The sequence below is a fragment of the Calidris pugnax genome, unplaced genomic scaffold (genome assembly GCF_001431845.1).
Source record: "Calidris pugnax isolate Ruff unplaced genomic scaffold, ASM143184v1 scaffold61, whole genome shotgun sequence".
Classification (NCBI taxonomy): Eukaryota; Metazoa; Chordata; class Aves; order Charadriiformes; family Scolopacidae; genus Calidris; species Calidris pugnax.
Genome location: NW_015090945.1, coordinates 1134657 through 1156659, shown reverse-complemented (window position 1 = coordinate 1156659; position 22003 = coordinate 1134657). Strand labels below are relative to the sequence as shown.

Below are 22003 nucleotides of genomic sequence, written 5' to 3'. Positions count from 1 at the left end.
GTCTGTTGGGGTTTTTTTGTTTTAAGTGTTTAAGCAACTGAATCTGAGTTCTTTGACATTTATTTTGAGTTTCCAGATGATAAATACTATTTTTATTCTTCTGCTGTAAAGTAAAAGGGTGGCTTCTGGAAATCATGGGAAGGAATAGTCTCTGGTACCTATAGGATATAAGACATCCTGTGAGCACCCAGATAAAAAGTAGCCAAAGTGGATTTCAGAAGATGAAGAATAACACTGAACTACCATCTTTTCCTCCTCGTACTGTGTGGTAACTGTTGTGAAAGAGGAGCAGTAGCTGTATTCTGACTGTCCAAGTGTTTCTGACATGCATTAGTGTGACATCTGAGCAAGCTCACAAGAAAAATGTGGTGTAGATCAGTGGATTCTTTTTTCTTACTGAATACAAAGACCACTTCTCAAAGTATCACAGTTGTAGTTTGGTTGTAGTAAAATCAGTCAAAAATTTGATTAAGAGGGGGTATTTGATTCTGTGCAGCTGAGTGCTGCGTGCTTTTGGAAAGCAGTGTCGATGATTGGGATAGATCAAAACCTGGATCTTACAAAATCCATATGTGACAAGTGGACAAGGTTTAAAATCAAAAGCTGCAAATTATTTAATAAGGGGAAGAGAGGGGAAAATGGGAGTCTTGTTTACAAATATGAATATCAGTGACCAGTGCTTGTGGGAAGAGACTCCTGGTTTTAAGTGCAGACAGAATGTAAGTCAAAAGTATTGTGCTGCTACAGTAAAAAAAATAAATGATCTCTGGGATATATACACAAAAGTGTCATGAGGAAACATTTTTCTTTTATTTATATAGATAAATATATATATTTACATAAATAATTATATAAATAAAATATAAGGAGCCACCTGGAAACCAGCAAAAATTAAATGCCTAGAAAATGAGACTTGGAGGAGGAGATGAAAGAATTAGGTGTTTAGTACAGACTGAGGAAGGAGAGAAGGAAGTTGAAATAAGTAAAAGAATTCTGTATCCCTGAGGAGTAAGAAGAAGTATTTTGACATAATTTATTCAGCTCACCTACATTTCTTCCTGTGAGGAAAATTCTTCCAATTATAAAAGCAAGAGATAGGGTGATGTAGAAAATGTTAAAGGCTTTTAACTACAAGGATATTTTAAGAATCTTTGATGCTTCTATCCTTACGTTAGGAAGATGGGGAGGTGACTTCCCTGAGGTATCTTGAAGTCCTAAGTTTATAAGATTCTACAAATGAGATGGCTAAAATTGTCTGAAAAGGGTTAATCCATCATACTTAGTCCTGCTATGTGTGTGCTGCTGATTCTCAAGAATTTTGTTCCAGAAAAACAGTTTTCTGTGTTCCTGCCTGTCCAATACAAGGACGGGTTTTCTCTGTCTGAAACTCTTCCTTTTCAAATTCTTGATGTCAGAAATGTTTATTTGCAGTTTGCCTTTTGTACGTAACGTGGGTGGGCTTGGAACAGGAGAGTTACGGGTTTTCTTCTTTGTTTTTTTTTTTTTTTTAAAAGTACGTAACGGAATTATCTTGAAGTTAAGAGTTTTTGGGTTTGTGTGTGATATTACAGTAGCCTCTAGACTTAGTGTTACTCTGAGAAAATGAATGTTCTTTGTAACCTCTTTGCTCAGCTAGTACTGGAATTGGTAAACACCAAAGAGAAATTAATTTCAAGTTGTTGCATTTAAACTTTAGATGTTTTCTGAATTACTATGGTAACCAGGGGCTCAATTTCCTGATTAAATCGTATGGATCTGACCTTCAAGGGCTTAATTTAAGAGATTTATGTGTTTTTTTGAAATTTTTTTCTAAACTTGGTCTGGCTCCTGATAATCCTGTTTTGTGTATTAATGAGACACAACATGAGACAAATTATTTCAACTTGTTAAGGGAGAGAGGAAGAAAAATAGTCTTCATAATATCTTTGGAGAGTATCTTCCAAATATTCTGAATATCCTTAGCTGCATCTTAGCTGTGGGTGCCAGCACATAGTGAGCAGCTCGAGGAGAGTGGTTCTTCCCTTTGGCACTTGAGACCATATAGAATCACAGAATGGTTTGGGTTGGAAGGGACCTTAAAGATCATCCAGTTCCACCCCCCTGCCCTGGGCAGGGACACCTCCCACCAGCCCAGGTTGCTCCAAGCCCCATCCAGCCTGGCCTTGAACCCCTCCAGGGATGGGGCAGCCACAGCTTCTCTGGATGAGAAGTACATCTGGAGTTACTCCCTAAAGGGAGTCCCAGTACAAGAAGGACATGGATATACTGGGGTAAGTCCAACCGATGGCTGCCAGGATGGTCTACATGACTTACAAGGAGGGGCTGACTGGGTTTCTTCAGCTTTGAGGACAGAAGGCAAAGGGAAGATGTTGCTGATGTCTACATCAGCTTAATGGGAGGGTGGATTGGGAAAATGGGGTCACAGTGGGAAGACAAAGGAGAACAGCCACAACTTGGTACATGGTGCAATTAGGGGTTAGTCTCTTCTCCCAAGAAACAGGTGATGGGACAAGAGGAAATGGCCTCAAGTTGCACCAGGGGAGGTTCAGACTGGATTTAGGAACATTTTTTACACCTAAAGGGTTATTGCACATTAGAACAGGCTGCCCAGGGCAGTGGTGGAGTCACCATCCCTGGAGGGATTTCAAAGCCGGGCAGCCATAGTGCTTAGAGACATGGGTTAGTGATGGGTTTGGTCAGTGTTGGGTTGATGGTTGGACTCGATGATCTGAAAGGTCCCTTCCAACCCAGGCAATTCTATGATTCTGTGACTCTATGAGATATTTCCATTAAGATAGAAAAAAAATATTTTATACCATGAGGGTAGTCAGACACTGGAGTGCATTGATGGGAGAGGTTGATTAAAAGACAACTTTCTAAATCATAGAATCATAGAATCGTCTAGGTTGGAAGAGACCCTTGGGATCATCGAGTCCAACCATCTACCCTACTCTACAAAATATTAGTGAACCCCTTTCTTAAAACAATTTTTCAGCGTTTGAATGAATTCTGGTTAGTTGGCTGTGATTCCCTCTACAATTTTGTTAGAGCTGCTATAAAATGCTCTCAGGTGTCTTCTGGAAAATGTCTATGGGGATCTATCCATTAGTTTTTACAGAAATAATTGAGTTGATGCTTGGTAAAGCAAACCAAATTTTGACTGTGCCTTGTGAAAGCCTCTTGGAGATGCCCAGCTGTGCTCATCGGATCAGGTGTGACTGCCTGCTGTGGTGTGCTTAATGGAAGAGTAGAGTTGTGAAATAAGGTAGTGTATTCTATTGTCAGAGTTGGGCAAAGAAAGCAAATAAGGGCTTGTATTCCCAGAAGTATCCCATCTTAAATGTGTGTCAGTGGGTTCAATAAAAGCAATTCTCTCTCTGAAAGGACCCTGCCTTGCCTCTATCTTTAGCCTGTAGTGTCTGCAGTACTACTCAAGCAAGTTTTAAAAGCACTTTTTTTGTTCCCCTTGAGCTGTCTGACACTTTCAGACTTTCTGTCATTATGGGAACTGGAGAAATCTAGGGATTTATTACAAAATGGTGGTTTTGTCCTTTAATTTCAAGGGAAGTTTTCCAAGATAGTTGGAGAGAATGGAAATAATACAGATAGTGCCATCTCTAATAGCAGTTGTTGGTCTTCTGTCCTGATTGCCTGCAATTCTGGGGCGATATCCTCTTTATTTTTGTTAGGTTTTTTGTTTTTGTGGGTTTTTTCCCCCTTGCCTTCACCTGAAGACCATGCCCAGAAGAGCTGTGGGGTTCCCTGCGTCCCCTCCCTCCCTTTCCAGTGTCTCTGTGCCTAGGAGCTTACTGGGAATCAGAATTGCACTGGAGTTTTCTATGCGTAATAGGTGATCGTAGTCAGGTTTTCTGTTTGGATTCCCTAATTTCCAAGTGATACATTTCCTTGCTAAAGCTTCTTTTCATTTCATTACAACACTAAAAACGTTATAGATTTGCTTTTCTGAGTGATTTATATTTGAGTTTCTTCGCCTTAATAGTCAGATAATGTGTCCATTTTCTACTGAATCTGACTTTTCAGCTTTATATGGGGATGACCTGGATGTGTTTATTTTTATTTATTGCTATTCTCATTGAGAGCTGCAAAAAAAGGTCAAATACCTTAGGGTTGGTACTTGTTTGAACTGGTGAACTTGGAAACGATAAGATCTTTTTTGTCTTTAAAAGCATGATTTTGTTTACTATAATACTTCTGACCCAAAGTGTAAATAGTATTTCCTGTTATTTCTCTAGGATGCATTTTTGGATCGTAATGTATTTTGTGTTGCAACACAAAGCGATGTGCTGTTGGGATGCTTTACTTGTGTTTTATGTACAGCCCCCCCTTCAGTTACTGATTTTTCAGAAAGTTCAATAAATATTATGTGTGAGGGCTGAAAAGCTGGGAAGCACTCGGAAGGAATATTTTTGCATCAGTGAGATGGATAAAACAGTGACTGAGTTAAACTGAGAAGGGGGTTGCTGGAGAAAAGAGCCAAAGGTCCAAACTCCAAATGAGAGGATATGTTGATAAATTGGAATTTTTGGTAGAATACAGTGCAAACAAAATTTCCTCTTCTCAAATTACTGTGATCAGAAACTGATACCTTAATGTGGTTGGTTTTGATTTGAAAACGGATTTTAGGCTCCTTTATATAAAGACAGATTTGTGTAGTTGGTCTGCATGTATAAATAAATGGTTCTACTGAACTATTTGCTGTTCTTTATATACATTTGTTCTTTATTATTTTTTACGTAATGTTTCTATATCTCCCCTTTAAGGGAGAGAGTTTGAATTTTCCCTTATATAAGGTTCTCATCTTTGAACTTTTAATGTATTTCTCTGTCTGATGATCTATATGACAAGGCACACACATGTTGACTACCACTGAGGTTTGTCTGATGATGGTCTTGGAGAGTGTTGGAAAGAGAATTGCCTTCAAAACATCTCTGCCACTCAAATTAAAGATTTATGAGCTGGTTTTGGAACTTTGTTCTTTTGCAGTTGAATTCAGAATAGTGGGGTTAAACACTGGTGGTGTTTATAATCTGAAATTTTCTTAAACTGTGCAGAAAGCTGAAGGTGGACACCAGGAATCTGGTCTGCTTTTCACTGTTAGCAACATCCATAGCTTTATTGTGAACATGCTGCCATTGCTTTTCTAGTTTGTTTATAGCTGCACAGCAGTTTTAACAGCCCTTAAAATTCTTTTAGGACAAAACATTTCACTTCAAAACATATTTGTTTAATTGCTTGCAAATAAAAAACTTCTAAAGTGCCTCTTTGGGTTCAAGGTAGGAACTTTGAAAACAGAAGCCCAAAGCAGGTTTTCAGAGCTGTCTGGTAGAGACAGTAAATAATTTCAAAATGTAAATTGCACACGTAGGAGGGCGTTTTCTTTAGGAGTTGTGTGTCTGATTTCATTGTGCTCCTATTTCAAAAGTGTTAATGAGCTACTGAATCACTTCTGTGTTGTAATGAACACTTCTATGACACGTGAACAGTTTTTATTTTCCTCTGTGTTTGTTTTTTTTTTAAAGTTCTACTAAGCACCTGAAAGGTTGTTTGAAAAATTAGTAAGAGGCAGATAAAATGAGTGATAAATGTACATTTTAAAAAAGCAGTATGTTGAATCAAAATTAAGTACTTAAGCCCCAACCATATATATTTATTCCTTTTGGATGCTTGGTCAGACTTTAATATTATGCAAGGTCACTTTGAGCAGTAGGATGATGGAAGTGGACTGGTAAGCAGTAAATATTAAAATTGTTGGCAGGAAAAAGGAGAGTAAGAACTGAGAGCCTTGAACTTTCCGTTATCTGGGTGGCTTGGAAATGACCAAACATATTGTGTAACTGTTTATGTGGAGAAAACCCAATGACAGCGCTTCCCAGAGGTGGTGTTTCCTTTGCTCCATGGATTGTAGGAAACAGCTCTGGTAGTTTTTCTGGAAGCTGCTGGTTGGGGTTACAGATTTATCCCTGCCCAAATAGGTAAGAATTACCTGAGCTCCTGATGTAACACTTTTCTAAATGCTGTGACTCTGTATGTTCTAAAAGGCAGTTGCTGTAACGTTAAAAAATCGACCCTGCAAGTCACAGTGTCTTGCTTCAGTTTTGGGTTCTGTCCTCTGGGGTGGCTTAGAGCAAGGCAGAGACTTGCAGAGATGCCAAAAAGAAGTATCTTTGGTTACTTCAGGGAGGAAGAGTTGTGTGTTAACATCTTGGTGAATTAATTGCAAAGCTGATGCTCTCAGGGGAATGTGAAATGTTCACTGCTGGGTGCAGAGCTCTGACTGACACTGTAACGTGACAAAACCCTGGATAGCTCTGTGTATTTCATAACACAACAGTTCTTCTCTTAGAAGCCTTGCAAATCTAAGTGCATTTTACCAAAAATTAGGTTTAAGGCCTGTGACTTTTCAGTTTAATTTCTAGACAAGTGTCTTCCCTCCTTCTCACCTTTCAGTTTCACTTTATATTTAAATTTTCAAATAAAACTCCTTTTTACCTTTCAGTAACGAATGAACTGTACCTTAGTGTGCATGCTTATTGTGGAACTATATTTAATATTTCAAATATTCTCTATTTCTTTACAGAAACGATTACAAAAAGAACTATTGGCGTTGCAAAATGATCCACCTCCAGGAATGACTCTAAATGAAAAGAGTGTACAAAACTCAATTACACAGTAAGTGTGGAGACTGTTGTATTTCTGTTATCAAGCTAAAAATTCTGTGCGTCCCACTTCCACCACTGATTCCAAGTAACACTTTGTGGTTTTAGTTTTGGGAGCAAAACATTATTTATAAGCACATTGCAGTAACGTGCTGGACTTGCACAGGAGCTGGATAATGAATTCATTCATTTTTTTTATTAGACATTTTACTGTCTTAACAAAATGTCAATTAGCAAAGTATATTTCATTGCACTTTCCTCCCTACTGCAGCTTTTTTCTGTGATTAGCAAAACAGAAACATGGTTAAATACCCTGTGTTTTGTCTATTACAATTGACAGGTGTTGTTCCTGCTATTTAAATGATTTTTTTTCAATAGAATGAAATTCACAGTGTTTAAACTGTTGACGTTTCTTTTAGATAATTTTCTTAGTATAATTTTAGAGATGTTAAAAAAAATTCTTAGCAGATGTAAACATTTATGCGAGTATGAATCTCAGGCTGTATGTTCTGGATAATATTATTAAATGATGGATAAATTTAAAAACAGCATAAAACTGACTTCTGATCATAGAATTGCCTGTGTTGGAAGGGACCTCTCAGATCATCGAGTCCAACCATCAACCCAACTCTGACCAAACCCATCCCTAACCCATGTCTCTAAGCACTATGGCTGCCCATCTCTTAAATACCTCCAGGGATGGTGCCTCCACCACTGCCCTGGGCAGCCCATTCCAAGGCTTAAGAACCCTTTTTGTGTCAAAATTGTTCCTAATCTCCAATCTGACCCTCCCCTGGTGCAACTTGAGGCCGTTTCCTCTTGTCCCATGGCCTGTTCCTTGGGAGAAGAGACCGACCCCCACCTCTCTACCCCCTCCTTTCAGGGAGTTGGAGAGAGTGAGAAGGTCTCCCCTCAGCCTCCTTTTCTCCAGGCTGAACACCCCCAGCTCCCTCAGCCACTCCTCACAAGGTCTCCAGCCCCTTCTCCTTGTGCTCCAGACCCCTCACCAGCTCCCTTGCCCTTCTCTGGACCCGCTCCAGCCCCTCAATGGCTTTTTTGTGGTGAGGGGCCCAAAACTGGACCCAGCCCTTGAGGTGGGGCCTCACCAGTGCCCAGGACAGGGGGACAGTCACCTCCCGAGTCCTCCTCCCCACGCTGTTCCTGACCCAGGCCAGGATGCTGTTGGCCTCCTTGCCCACCTGGGCACACTGCTGGCTCCTGTTCAGCCCACAGGCCACCAACACCCCCAGGTCCTTTTCCATGGGGCAGCTCCAGCCCCTCTGCCCCCAGCCTGGAGCGCTGCAGGGGGGTGGTGTGACCCAAGGGCAGGACCCTGCTCTTGGCCTTGTTGAACCTCATCCCATTGGCCTCGGCCCATCCATCCAGCCTGTTCAGATCCCTCTGCAAAGCCTTTCTACCCTCCAGCAGGTCAACACTCCCACCCAACTCGGTCTGTGAACTGACTGAGGGTGCACTTGATCCCCTCCAGATCATTGATAAAGATGTTAAAGAGAACTGGCCTCAACACCGAGCCCTGGGCATTTTTGGTGGTGATTCTCAGACTGTCTTACACGAGGCATTTCTGAGCCTGTTGCTTTTTAACTGATGCTATTTTTTGTGATAGTTCATGCAGGTAAATATGACCAAAAGGAATCAAAATAGCACTTGCTGAATTTTGGTAAAAATAATAGTAAAATGCTCTAGAACTGCTGAGTTACAGCTTGTGTTTCTTGCTTGACTTGGGCTTTCTCTGGTGTTGTGTTTGGGCCAGACTGGCCACTGAAGCAAAATACTTCAATTTTGGGGGAAGAAAAAAACCAAAACCAAAAGGACTCAAACCAATATTGCAAGTGGTTTTTTCACTCATTTAAATGGAAAACAGCTGTTTAGTGAAAGTTTACAGCAGATGAACAGATGAAAAAGGGGGGAAAAAAAATATTGGGTTTTTTCTTTTCTGTTTGTGGATTTCTGTTTTTCTTAGGATGTCTCTGTTCCCAGAGGTGTTTTTTTTCTGCTTTGTACAATTTTTATACCTTACAGATAAAACCTTCCAGTGTACTGTCATGCTAAATTTTGGAATTGTCACTGTCTAAGAAGTTTTTTGTCACGAGTAACATTTTTTTTTCCTCTTTGAGGATTTGTAGTGGGGAAATAACAGGTCCTGAATTCATTAACCAAGTTGCAGTTTGAACTGGTGCGGTAAAGATTTGTGTAGCGATACCGGCTTGGTTTTGAAAGATGTTGAATAAAATAATTGGATGCTGTGATGTAACTGGGTCATTTGAAATGTTAAGCAATCATTTATTTTAAATACACGAGGATTAGAAATTGGAGCTGACTAAACCGTAAAGCACACAGCAAAGATGAGTTCTAATGATTTCTTGACCATAAAAGGAGCAATGTCCAGGCGGAGTTATCTTCTACTTAGTAAATGAAACTATTTTAAAACCTTGGAAGGGAAGGTTCTGGATCACAAGGGTAAGTGGTCTGGAGTGCAGATGAGTTAAATTGAAGGAGTCTTCACTAAATTAAATTATGGAACACTAATACAGCCATCATCATGCTACTGTTGAAGATCATAGAATCATAGTATGGTTTGGGTTGGAAGGGACCTTAAAGATCATGCAGTCCCACCCCCCTGCCCTGGGCAGGGACACCTCCCACCAGACCAGGTTACTCCAAGCCCCATCCAGCCTGGCCTTGAACCCCTCCAGGGATGGGGCAGCCACAGCTTCTCTGGGCAACCTGGGCCAGGGTCTCACCACCCTCACAGCAAAGAATTTCTTCCTGAGATCTCATCTCAATCTCCCCTCTTTCAATTTAAACCATTTCCCCTCGTCCTATCACCTACACTCCCTAATAATATATACCACTCCCATGATATATATATTGAGGTATTGTCTTTATTACAGTTGCAAAGCATCCTTTTTTTTGCTTTGTTTTTAATTTTCAGTGACCTTTTCCTAGTTAACTTTTCCAGTTCTGGTTCCATCACCTGCCAGGTTCTATACCATTTAATTTCTGGGTTTCTCACAGGTGTAAGTGCAGGAGGAGCGTTGTCTTTCCTCTTTGGATGCTGGTTTTATCTTAATGAACTGTATTGATGATTTCCTTGACAGAAAAGTGAAACAGCATGGAAGAGAATGCATATTAGTATGTTTCCTCCCCAGTCTGTGTTTGTGTAGGAATGAACTTTGGAACCAGCATTTTATTTCAGCTTTGTCTCACATTAAGGTCATTTTATTGGCAACTGATAGGTCTGCATTGAGTCAGAGTCCTAATTACCTGTATAATTTGCAGCACTGTATCACTGCCTGTATGTAAAACACCAAGTTTGTTTCTTTCAAACGTAGGCTTGGTGTGTTGTTCACTTCTTGGTATGATGCTGATGGAGAGTTCAGAAGATTTGGCCGTGACTGGTAGTTGATTTGATTAGTCCTGTGCTCCAGATGTGAAATTATAATTTGTGAGTCCACAACACTAACAGTTTTTTCCCCATTTTGTAGGTGGATTGTAGACATGGAAGGTGCTCCAGGAACACTATATGAAGGGGAGAAATTTCAGCTTCTATTTAAGTTCAGTAGCCGGTATCCTTTTGATTCGCCTCAGGTATCTGCTTTCTTCTTGCTTAACACAACCTTTAGGTTATAGCTGCTAAATATCAGTATCATCCACATATCCTAATGTGAAATTTAATTTATTTGTATTAAGCACGTCGTGCAGGTGCCTTTTCTTTTAGAAATGACTCTGCAATGAGGTCAGTGCTGTGACAGTGCCTTTGATTTTACAGGGGGTGCAAGAGCAGCGTAAACTGGGGGCTTCTTTGAGGTTGATAATTCCTATCACGTGGAAGAGCAACATGGGGAAAGTAGGAAGGTCCCCTCTTGTATTTTCTCTGCTGCCCTTGTGAATGCAGCTGGGGAAATGCTGTGCCTGTGGTAGAAGTTATCACAGATAAGTGGCCTCTTTAAGAGAGTCCTGTGAATCTCGTGGTTATAATTGAGGTGGATAACTGAGCAGCTGTGTTGCTTTCATGGTAAGGTACAGAGCTGAAGGGGCAGCAGTACTGCTGGGCTGCAGAATGAGCTCTGGACATCCATTTCTCCATTACCTGAAGGGAATGTTACAAAAGGTGGCTAGTAAGAGTAGTGTTTGGCTATCACCACTTTCCTCTAGAAAAGGAAGAAGAAAAGCAAGAGTACCTTAATTCTTCTTGTCTCTGTTTCGGCTCAAAGTTCCAAGAGTGATCTCTGACACAGAAAACAATTCAGAATTTAAGTCCTGGACACTTGATTGTTGTAGATAGATAGAATTTCCATTATGAAAATGCTGCTATGCAATAAGTTTATTCATTACAAACCTCTGGGTCATAATTCTCTCTCCAAATCTACTTATTGTGAACTGACAGTTTACACTTCTGCTGCTTAATCACTTGGTTGTTCCCTGCATTTAAATGTCTGTTGTCTGTCAGTGTTCATGCTTTTGCTTACCTAGCATGTGTAACTGTGGTTTTCCTGTAAAAGGAAGACATTAGTTAGAAGTGAAATACCTTACTGCATTTTGAAGGTAAGCTCTTCAGTGCTTAAGAAATACCAGTTACAAAGAGTCAGAGAATCCCAGGTTGGAAGGAACCTCCGGGATCATTTGGTCCAACCTTTCTTGGCAGAATCATTTCCATTGGTCCTGAGCCAACTGTGTGTTTGACAAAAACTTGATGTAAGAGCAATGGTTGTCAAAATTGATTTTCTAACTTGTTTTTTTTTACTTTATATGTCTCTTTTAATAAAGAGGAATTAAGGTTCTAGATGCTGTTCTTCCGTATTTGTCCATGTTAAATAAAACCATATTCCATTTTAAATAACTATCAGAAAATATTTCCTGTATGGTAACGTGTCTCCATTGTACAAGTCCTTTATTTTATAGTTAATAGGATTGATGCATTTTACTCTGTGCTGGAACCTGGATGAGTTGTCCAGAACTTAATTTCTGTTGTGTCCAGACTTATAGAAATACTAATTTGTGAGTCTTGTTGTGTTTCCTGGTGTATAAAGTTATGGCTTATCCAATAATTAAAATCCAGTGTTTTGGCTCTGCAGCTGTATGTCTTAGGACTTTCTCAAGTTGAGTTTGATGTCTTTACATTTTTCTATTCTGCATAAATACTCATAGAAAACCCCTACATTTAACCATTTCTTTAACTTAACCTTCACTAGTTATTTAGGCTTCCATTGCTTTATTTTACATTTCCATGAATCGCTTCCAAAAATGGGTGAACCTAACACAGTAAAGTGCATTACTTAGTGTAGGTGAAAATGGCAGATTCGCTTCTTAAATTTAAGATATTACAGTTCTCCAAGAAGCCACCAGTCTTATTTAAAACGTGGGTTACAATTATGTTTGTTCTAGAGAATGCATATTAGTATGTTTCCTCCCCAGTCTGTGTTTGTGTAGGAATGAACTTTGGAACCAGCATTTTATTTCAGCTTTGTCTCACATTAAGGTCATTTTATTGGCAACTGATAGGTCTGCATTGAGTCAGAGTCCTAATTACCTGTATAATTTGCAGCACTGTATCACTGCCTGTATGTAAAACACCAAGTTTGTTTCTTTCAAACGTAGGCTTGGTGTGTTGTTCACTTCTTGGTATGATGCTGATGGAGAGTTCAGAAGATTTGGCCATGACTGGTAGTTGATTTGATTAGTCCTGTGCTCCAGATGTGAAATTATAATTTGTGAGTCCACAACACTAACAGTTTTTTCCCCATTTTGTAGGTGGATTGTAGACATGGAAGGTGCTCCAGGAACACTATATGAAGGGGAGAAATTTCAGCTTCTATTTAAGTTCAGTAGCCGGTATCCTTTTGATTCGCCTCAGGTATCTGCTTTCTTCTTGCTTAACACAACCTTTAGGTTATAGCTGCTAAATATCAGTATCATCCACATATCCTAATGTGAAATTTAATTTATTTGTATTAAGCACGTCGTGCAGGTGCCTTTTCTTTTAGAAATGACTCTGCAATGAGGTCAGTGCTGTGACAGTGCCTTTGATTTTACAGGGGGTGCAAGAGCAGCGTAAACTGGGGGCTTCTTTGAGGTTGATAATTCCTATCACGTGGAAGAGCAACATGGGGAAAGTAGGAAGGTCCCCTCTTGTATTTTCTCTGCTGCCCTTGTGAATGCAGCTGGGGAAATACTGTGCCCGAAGGGAATGTTACAAAGGGTGGCTAGTAAGAGTAGAGTTTGGCTATCACCACTTTCCTCTAGAGAAGGAAGAAGAAAAGCACGAGTACCTTAGTTCTTGTCATCTCTGTTTCAGCTCAAAGTTTCAAGAGTGATCTCTGACACAGAAAACAATTCAGAATTTAAGTCCTGGATACTTGATTGTTGTAGATAGATAGAATTTCCATTATGAAAATGCTGCTATGCAATAAGTTTATTCATTACAAACCTCTGGGTCATAATTCTCTCTCCAAATCTACTTATTGTGAACTGACAGTTTACACTTCTGCTGCTTAATCACTTGGTTGTTCCCTGCATTTAAATGTCTGTTGTCTGTCAGTGTTCATGCTTTTGCTTACCTAGCATGTGTAACTGTGGTTTTCCTGTAAAAGGAAGACATTAGTTAGAAGTGAAATACCTTACTGCATTTTGAAGGTAAGCTCTTCAGTGCTTAAGAAATACCAGTTACAAAGAGTCAGAGAATCCCAGGTTGGAAGGAACCTCCGGGATCATTTGGTCCAACCTTTCTTGGCAGAATCATTTCCATTGGTCCTGAGCCAACTGTGTGTTTGACAAAAACTTGATGTAAGAGCAATGGTTGTCAAAATTGATTTTCTAACTTGTTTTTTTTTACTTTATATGTCTCTTTTAATAAAGAGGAATTAAGGTTCTAGATGCTGTTCTTCCGTATTTGTCCATGTTAAATAAAACCATATTCCATTTTAAATAACTATCAGAAAATATTTCCTGTATGGTAACGTGTCTCCATTGTACAAGTCCTTTATTTTATAGTTAATAGGATTGATGCATTTTACTCTGTGCTGGAACCTGGATGAGTTGTCCAGAACTTAATTTCTGTTGTGTCCAGACTTATAGAAATACTAATTTGTGAGTCTTGTTGTGTTTCCTGGTGTATAAAGTTATGGCTTATCCAATAATTAAAATCCAGTGTTTTGGCTCTGCAGCTGTATGTCTTAGGACTTTCTCAAGTTGAGTTTGATGTCTTTACATTTTTCTATTCTGCATAAATACTCATAGAAAACCCCTACATTTAACCATTTCTTTAACTTAACCTTCACTAGTTATTTAGGCTTCCATTGCTTTATTTTACATTTCCATGAATCGCTTCCAAAAATGGGTGAACCTAACACAGTAAAGTGCATTACTTAGTGTAGGTGAAAATGGCAGATTCGCTTCTTAAATTTAAGATATTACAGTTCTCCAAGAAGCCACCTGGCAGATTCGCTTCTTAAATTTAAGATATTGCAGTTCTCCAAGACATCTTATTTAAAACGTGGGTTACAATTATGTTTGTTCTGTTCTTTTTTTTTTTTTTTTTTTAGGTCATGTTTACTGGAGACAATATTCCTGTTCATCCTCATGTTTATAGCAATGGTCATATCTGTTTATCCATTCTAACAGAAGACTGGTCTCCAGCTCTCTCAGTGCAATCTGTTTGTCTTAGCATTATTAGCATGCTTTCCAGCTGCAAAGAAAAGGTATGGGCTTTTTTAGCACTGTTGGAGTTGAATAAGTAAAAATTACTAGTTTTCTACTTTGCAAAGTGAGATTTTCATCCCTCAAATTCTAAAAGAGGCAAAACTGCCCTATCTACGTTTCTACTACTGAAAAAAGCCGAAGGTAGGACTGGAAAATAACCAGTGCAGTAAGTACTTTGTCACTTTTTTTCATGGTAACCTGCTCATCTGTCGTTGTTGGGAGAGAGCACTGAATTGAACCCTTCCAGTTGTACTAATTGTGAAGTTCAATCATGTTTTAGGACAGTTCTCTGTACATTTTTCTGTCTCTAAAGGTAGTGCAAAATGACTGTTGAAATGTCTTTAGCTCGTGTGTTGCTGTTTCAGTCAGCGTGACCATTTCAGGACAGTAACTGGTGCTGAGCTGCTTTTTTGGTCCTAGATGAGTGGCACCTTCGACCTTTTTTTTTGGCAAGAGACTGCCCTTTGCTCTTGACCCTTCCTTTCACAGTGGGATATCTGTGGAATTTAGATGTGGCCGGAGCCTGTACACCTCTGCTGTCCACACACACCTCTTTATGTCACCTCCTTGACACGTGTATGTGGTAGAAACCACCCCAAAATGGCTTTGTGTTGTATCCTGTGACTGTGCTTTTGTAAAATTAAGATGCTTATGAAGAAAGCTGAAGAATATGAAGTATTGAGCAGGTCTGGGTGTTTCTTTCAGTTCATTTTGTCACCCACTCCAAACTAAGGATGCAAATCGGGTCTAATATATCCAAATTAGATTCCAATTGCAAAGGAACTTCATTTGGTTTTTTTTGAACAGCAGCTGTTCCTTTCTTCTGGGTTGTTTTCTTTATTTTTTTTATTTCTCGCCCTATATACCTCCAAACTCTTTGATGTTTTTCATTATTTTTTTTTTGCTTGGACTGTCTCAGGTAAGAATTGCTATCTGATTTCTTAAGAGATTTTTCCTGACAAAGGTCTAGCCCTTCCTGTTACCTCATTTTCACTGCACTCACGTGGTGGCCTTTCATAAGCTCATTAAATAGCTCCTGTATTACAATATGAGGATTGTTTGATTATTTGTAGGTCTTTTCTTCTGTTGCAGAGGCGACCTCCAGATAACTCATTTTATGTAAGAACGTGTAACAAGAATCCAAAGAAAACAAAATGGTGGTATCATGGTAAGTATTTAACTAGGATTAGGAATTTTGAGGGGTTTTTTTGAGCTGAAGGCAATTAAAATGTAGGAAAGTAGGATAAATACATTTAAAGCCTTCAACTCATTTTTAAATTTCAAAAAATTTTGAAAATGCTCTTTCTGAGATGCTCTGCTCTAGTTTTTTTTTTATATCAGATTTTAATAATTCCTGATGGAAATTTAAACAGTACAGATTTATATGTTTTAAATTGTAGGGCTCAGTTTGAATGAAAGTTCTTGCAAACTGTGTGAGTCCATGACAAGTGTTCAGTTTGGGCTTGGGGAAGGTCCATGATGAAATGAAGCGTAGCTCTAAACCCAGGGGGTTTTTTTGTTGATGTTGGTAACACTTTGAGAGCTTTTATGATGTTTAGAAGTTGCCTGTGTGTTTGTAAACAGCCAAGTGTTTTAAGGTATTTCCACTGGTAATGAGAATTTCCAGTGTGGGACAGTTGACTGACTGAAGGGCTTTTAAGAAGGACAAGTCAATAATATAGTATTAAGATTCTACATATACATAACAAAACAATACCATACTAAAATTACTACGTATAGTACAACGGTGTCTGCAGTGCTAGTGGTTTTTTAGTGGTTTTGGGGTTTTTGGTGGGTTTTTTAATGTTCTTTTCTTACCTGCCCCACTGGTGAGTGAAGAGAAGGGGAGGGCTCCTTGTTGGTCAATAGTCCCTTTGCTTTCCTGAGGCAAATACTGTGTGGATGGTAGTTCTTGGAAGCCCACATATTTTGGGAAGGGATGTGTTAGAGCAGGGAATACTGTATTTTGGGGTGATGCAAGAGGAGTTGATCCCATCACTAGGTTACTCTGAAGGCTCCATCATCAAACATCCTCTGTTTTTCACCGCCTCCCCCCAAGGACGTGGCCACGTCCTTGGGGGGAGGCGGTGAAAAACAGAGGATGTCTGAGGTTTGTAAGTGGGAATTTTTCACACTCTTGCAATGCATTTGGTGCTTCTCCATTTCTAGTTTTGCTTTCTTTTTATTGGCAGTTTCGGGAGAGATTTTATTAACTATTTTTATTTTTGCTTCCTGGTTAATTTTAAACAGAAACAACTAAAGTTTCGTTTATTTCCTTTTATCTTGGGATTAAAATATGTTGTGTCCACTTTGAATTTTCACTAGTCTGGTTTGGATTCAGGGTTGAAATCTGTCAAGGAGAACAGTCTACAGATACTACTTTGATTTCTTAGTCATGAACTTCAATTGGAGTTTAAACAAGCAAAGCACCAAATAAGTACGAAAGGAAATGTGGGTTCTCTGGTTCTGGAAGTCACTCCATAATTGTGGCTCAAAACCATTGAGCTGCTTATCGTCCACTAAACAAATCATTTAATTACTTTGGAGTAACTACGTAATGGCTGTTTTCTGAAAGCCAGAAAACCCTATTCCTCCCCAAATTGAGAGTGACCTGAAAGGCAGACTGTGGCGAGAGAAAGCGAGTCAGTCCGTGCAAATAACTCCTACTGTTTTACTTCCTAATATTTTCATTTGTTTTTTAACTTTCTTTTTTAGTGCTAATTACAAAGGAGGCCATGATTAAAAGTTCATTGGGCTTCCTCTCCTCACCCACCCCCCCTTAAATTCTTACATTAAAATATAAAACATGCCTGATGTCCATTGGACTCAAATTTTCTCAAATGCTGGAGGGCTTTTCCTGCAGGTTTTGCCTGTCACTTGCCCCTTCTCTCGGTTACAAGTAATTTTGTTTCTCTTCTGTGGATGTAAAACAAGACTGCCAAGGCATCACTTTTACATTTTCAATGTTTTTTTTAATGGATTTGAAGAAATGGAGGGTTACACTAAAATGGGAAGAGTAGTTTCCCCGCTGATTTTAACCACCTCTCTTTGGAAAAGAGCTGTCTCCAGCGTTATGTACCCCTGAAAAGATTTACAAGCCCTTAGAAAAGGTGATTTTTCACCTTCATTTTCTGCTCCTGCTTCAGCTGAAGTGTCACCACTTCGAACGCCTTGGAGCTGGGTGAATTAGGGGAGAAAAATCCAGTCCCAACCGAGGAAGAAAACAAAACAACTTGCTCCCTAAGCAGAGTGGTGGAGCCTTGTTTGCTACAAACTGGTAGCAAAACCAAGCCCTGTTTCAAAACTCCTCATCTTTGATAACCAAAAGTATTTCTGGATGGTCTGCCCAACCCAACATTTGCTTCAACTGTGAATGTCCTGGTGAATTTAGCCTGAGAGTTGATCGTGGTGCGTTATGTCAGGCACCAATACAGGTTAGGGGTGGACCTGCTGGAGACAACTTCTGAAGAAAAAGATCTAGGGGTCCTGGTGGACAGCAAAATGACAATGAGCAAACAGTGTGCTCTTGTGGCCAGGAAGGCCAACGGAATCTTGTGGCCAGCAGGTCAAGGGAAGTCATTCTCCCCCTCTGCTCTGCACTGGTGAGGCCACAACTGGAATCCTGCCTCCAGTTCTGGGCTCCCCAGTTCAAGAGGGACAGGGAACTACTGGGAAGAGTCCAGCGAAGGGCAACAAAGACGATTCAAGGATTGGAGCATCTTATGAAGAAAGACTGAGAGAGCTGGGACTCTTTAGTCTGGAGAAGAGAAGGCTGAGGGGAGACCTTATTAATGCTGACAAGTATCTCAAGGGAGGGTTGAAGGAGGAGGGAGCCAGACTCTTTTCAGTGGTTCTTCAGTGAAAGACAGAGGAGGATCTTCCAGATACAGTTTTCTTGGACATCCAGGCTGAAATTGGTTTGGTAAAGCTGTTGCCTGGCTTGGATGTTGTCAGGAGGTAGATTTTTGTGGCAAAAAGAGGGTGATGGTGTTTGTTTTCAATGAGCACCTCCTTATTACTCTTGGGTTTGGAGGTTCTTTGTGGTGGTAGAGTTTGTTTTAGTAGGAAGTGTTTTCTCTGGCAGTTGGCCTAAACTTTCAGTACACAATCTAAATACCCCTTCTATCTGTCTTACATCCTTGTCCCATCTTTTTTTACACATACAACTGTCACAATGGAGAGGTTTTTCACATGTCATAGTGTTGCTGATGGCAGTTTCGGGAGAGATTTTATTAACTATTTTTATTTTTGCTTCCTGGTTAATTTTAAACAGAAACAACTAAAGTTTCGTTTATTTCCTTTTATCTTGGGATTAAAATATGTTGTGTCCACTTTGAATTTTCACTAGTCTGGTTTGGATTCAGGGTTGAAATCTGTCAAGGAGAACAGTCTACAGATACTACTTTGATTTCTTAGTCATGAACTTCAATTGGAGTTTAAACAAGCAAAGCACCAAATAAGTACGAAAGGAAATGTGGGTTCTCTGGTTCTGGAAGTCACTCCATAATTGTGGCTCAAAACCATTGAGCTGCTTATCGTCCACTAAACAAATCATTTAATTACTTTGGAGTAACTACGTAATGGCTGTTTTCTGAAAGCCAGAAAACCCTATTCCTCCCCAAATTGAGAGTGACCTGAAAGGCAGACTGTGGCGAGAGAAAGCGAGTCAGTCCGTGCAAATAACTCCTACTGTTTTACTTCCTAATATTTTCATTTGTTTTTTAACTTTCTTTTTTAGTGCTAATTACAAAGGAGGCCATGATTAGAAGTTCATTGGGCTTCCTCTCCTCACCCACCCCCCCTTAAATTCTTACATTAAAATATCAAACGTGCCTGATGTCCATTGGACTCAAATTTTCTCAAATGCTGGAGGGCTTTTCCTGCAGGTTTTGCCTGTCACTTGCCCCTTCTCTCGGTTACAAGTAATTTTGTTTCTCTTCTGTGGATGTAAAACAAGACTGCCAAGGCATCACTTTTACATTTTCAATGTTTTTTTTAATGGATTTGAAGAAATGGAGGGTTACACTAAAATGGGAAGAGTAGTTTCCCCGCTGATTTTAACCACCTCTCTTTGGAAAAGAGCTGTCTCCAGCGTTATGTACCCCTGAAAAGATTTACAAGCCCTTAGAAAAGGTGATTTTTCACCTTCATTTTCTGCTCCTGCTTCAGCTGAAGTGTCACCACTTCGAACGCCTTGGAGCTGGGTGAATTAGGGGAGAAAAATCCAGTCCCAACCGAGGAAGAAAACAAAACAACTTGCTCCCTAAGCAGAGTGGTGGAGCCTTGTTTGCTACAAACTGGTAGCAAAACCAAGCCCTGTTTCAAAACTCCTCATCTTTGATAACCAAAAGTATTTCTGGATGGTCTGCCCAACCCAACATTTGCTTCAACTGTGAATGTCCTGGTGAATTTAGCCTGAGAGTTGATCGTGGTGCGTTATGTCAGGCACCAATACAGGTTAGGGGTGGACCTGCTGGAGACAACTTCTGAAGAAAAAGATCTAGGGGTCCTGGTGGACAGCAAAATGACAATGAGCAAACAGTGTGCTCTTGTGGCCAGGAAGGCCAACGGAATCTTGTGGCCAGCAGGTCAAGGGAAGTCATTCTCCCCCTCTGCTCTGCACTGGTGAGGCCACAACTGGAATCCTGCCTCCAGTTCTGGGCTCCCCAGTTCAAGAGGGACAGGGAACTACTGGGAAGAGTCCAGCGAAGGGCAACAAAGACGATTCAAGGATTGGAGCATCTTATGAAGAAAGACTGAGAGAGCTGGGACTCTTTAGTCTGGAGAAGAGAAGGCTGAGGGGAGACCTTATTAATGCTGACAAGTATCTCAAGGGAGGGTTGAAGGAGGAGGGAGCCAGACTCTTTTCAGTGGTTCCCACTGAGAGGACGAGGGGCAACGGGCACAAGTTGGAACAGAAGAGGTTCCACTCAAATATGAGGAGAAACTTCTTCACGGTGAGGGTGACAGAGCCCTGGAACAGGCTGCCCAGGGAGGGTGTGGAGTCCCCTTCTTTGGAGATTTTCAAGCCCCACCTGGATGCTCCTGAGTAACTTGCTCTGACAAGCTCTGGGTGGTCCTGCTTTAGCAGGGGAGTTGGACTAGATGATCTCTATGGTCCCTTCCAACTCTAAAAATTCAGTGAAAGACAGAGGAGGATCTTCCAGATACAGTTTTCTTGGACATCCAGGCTGAAATTGGTTTGGTAAAGCTGTTGCCTGGCTTGGATGTTGTCAGGAGGTAGATTTTTGTGGCAAAAAGAGGGTGATGGTGTTTGTTTTCAATGAGCACCTCCTTATTACTCTTGGGTTTGGAGGTTCTTTTGGGTGGTAGAGTTTTTTTTTAGTAGGAAGTGTTTTCTCTGGCATTTGGCCTAAACTTTCAGTACACAATCTAAATACCCCTTCTATCTGTCTTGCATCCTTGTCCCATCTTTTTTTACACATAAAACTGTCAAAATGGAGAGGTTTTTCATACGTAATAGCGTTGCTGACGTGATGTTTCCCAGTGAGAGGTGTTGGCTGCTCCTTTAGAGGTGCTGCATCTCTCAACAGCAAAAATATCCTCAATGCTGAGGCTACATTTTCTGAGTGTGTGAGGTTACAAGTAAGTGCCTTAAAAACAACCAGAGAGTAAGTTTGCTTTCTGTTAACGAGCTTAATATTTCCTGTGAGCAGATGCAAATATGGGGCAGGTTGGTGTGTGGAAGAGAAAGTTTAAAAGGGAAAGCTTTCATGGGCAAGTATTTAATATTGAGCATAATGCAGAAAAGATTGGCATAGAATGTGGTTTTTTGCAATATGTTCTGTCCAGTCACAGTATCTAAACTTTAGTGAATGTAAGTTATTTTAAGGTTTAAGGTTTATAATAGTAACCTATTATTTTTGCATAATCCTGTAAGCGGTAGTTTGTGTTGATTCTTTAGAAATAAATGAATATACATATATATGTGTGGCTATAAAGGGTTGAGAATGCATCAGGAGAAGCCCAGTCGTCTTGTTACGAGCTGAATATATAACAATAAGAGCTGAAGCCCAGCTCTTACTGTTATATATTCCTTTATAAAAGGATTTATTCCTTATAAAAGCACTTCAAGGGGGGCAAAACGTTAAGCATTTTCCCCATGAGTGGCTTTCTAAATATCGAGTGTGGAAATTCCTGTCCTTTGAATGGAATATTTGCTAATGCTGATATGCTGGGGGGTGTATACGGATGTTGGAACTTTTATGTTTGATATTCTTTACTTTTTTTTTTTCCCTGAGTCGTTATTGACCAAAAACTGCAGAATTATTCAATCACTGTATTTTACTGTCTATGCTGGGAATGGTTTCTGCCTACGGCACCTAAATGCTCTTCCTTTTATTTTTAAAGATGACACATGTTGATGGCACCATTTTGTGATCCTCGTAGCAGAAGATAGTCCTACTGAGAAAAAAAAAAAAAAAAAAAAAAAAAAAAAAAAAAAAACAACATGAGTCCCCAACTCCGACCACTGAGAACACTGATCCAGTTCTGCCAAAAAAGTATATAACCAGTTGTACTGATTTTAAAAAAGTGGAGTCCATGGTTCTAGTGTGCAACTATTTTAACTTTTTTTTTTTTTAATG

At 39.9% G+C, this 22003-nt stretch overlaps 1 protein-coding gene across 4 annotated transcripts in view; it reads left to right on the top strand.

The window, feature by feature from the left end:
- The window catches only part of UBE2W (ubiquitin conjugating enzyme E2W (putative)), a 33916-nt gene extending 12053 nt beyond the window's left edge, over positions 1-21863 (top strand). For 3 of the 4 annotated variants that reach the window (XM_014951938.1, XM_014951937.1, XM_014951935.1), the window contains exons 2-6: positions 6599-6690; positions 10184-10286; positions 14240-14395; positions 15489-15564; positions 21768-21863. In XM_014951938.1, the coding sequence (XP_014807424.1) occupies positions 6650-6690; positions 10184-10286; positions 14240-14395; positions 15489-15564; positions 21768-21781 (390 nt within the window). In that variant the 5' untranslated portion in view covers positions 6599-6649 and the 3' untranslated portion in view covers positions 21782-21863. Of the gene's footprint in view, positions 1-6598; positions 6691-10183; positions 10287-14239; positions 14396-15469; positions 15565-21767 lie in introns of all 4 variants that reach the window. The other variant, XR_001413158.1, reaches the window with a different exon arrangement.
- The last annotated feature ends 140 nt before the right edge of the window (positions 21864-22003 follow it).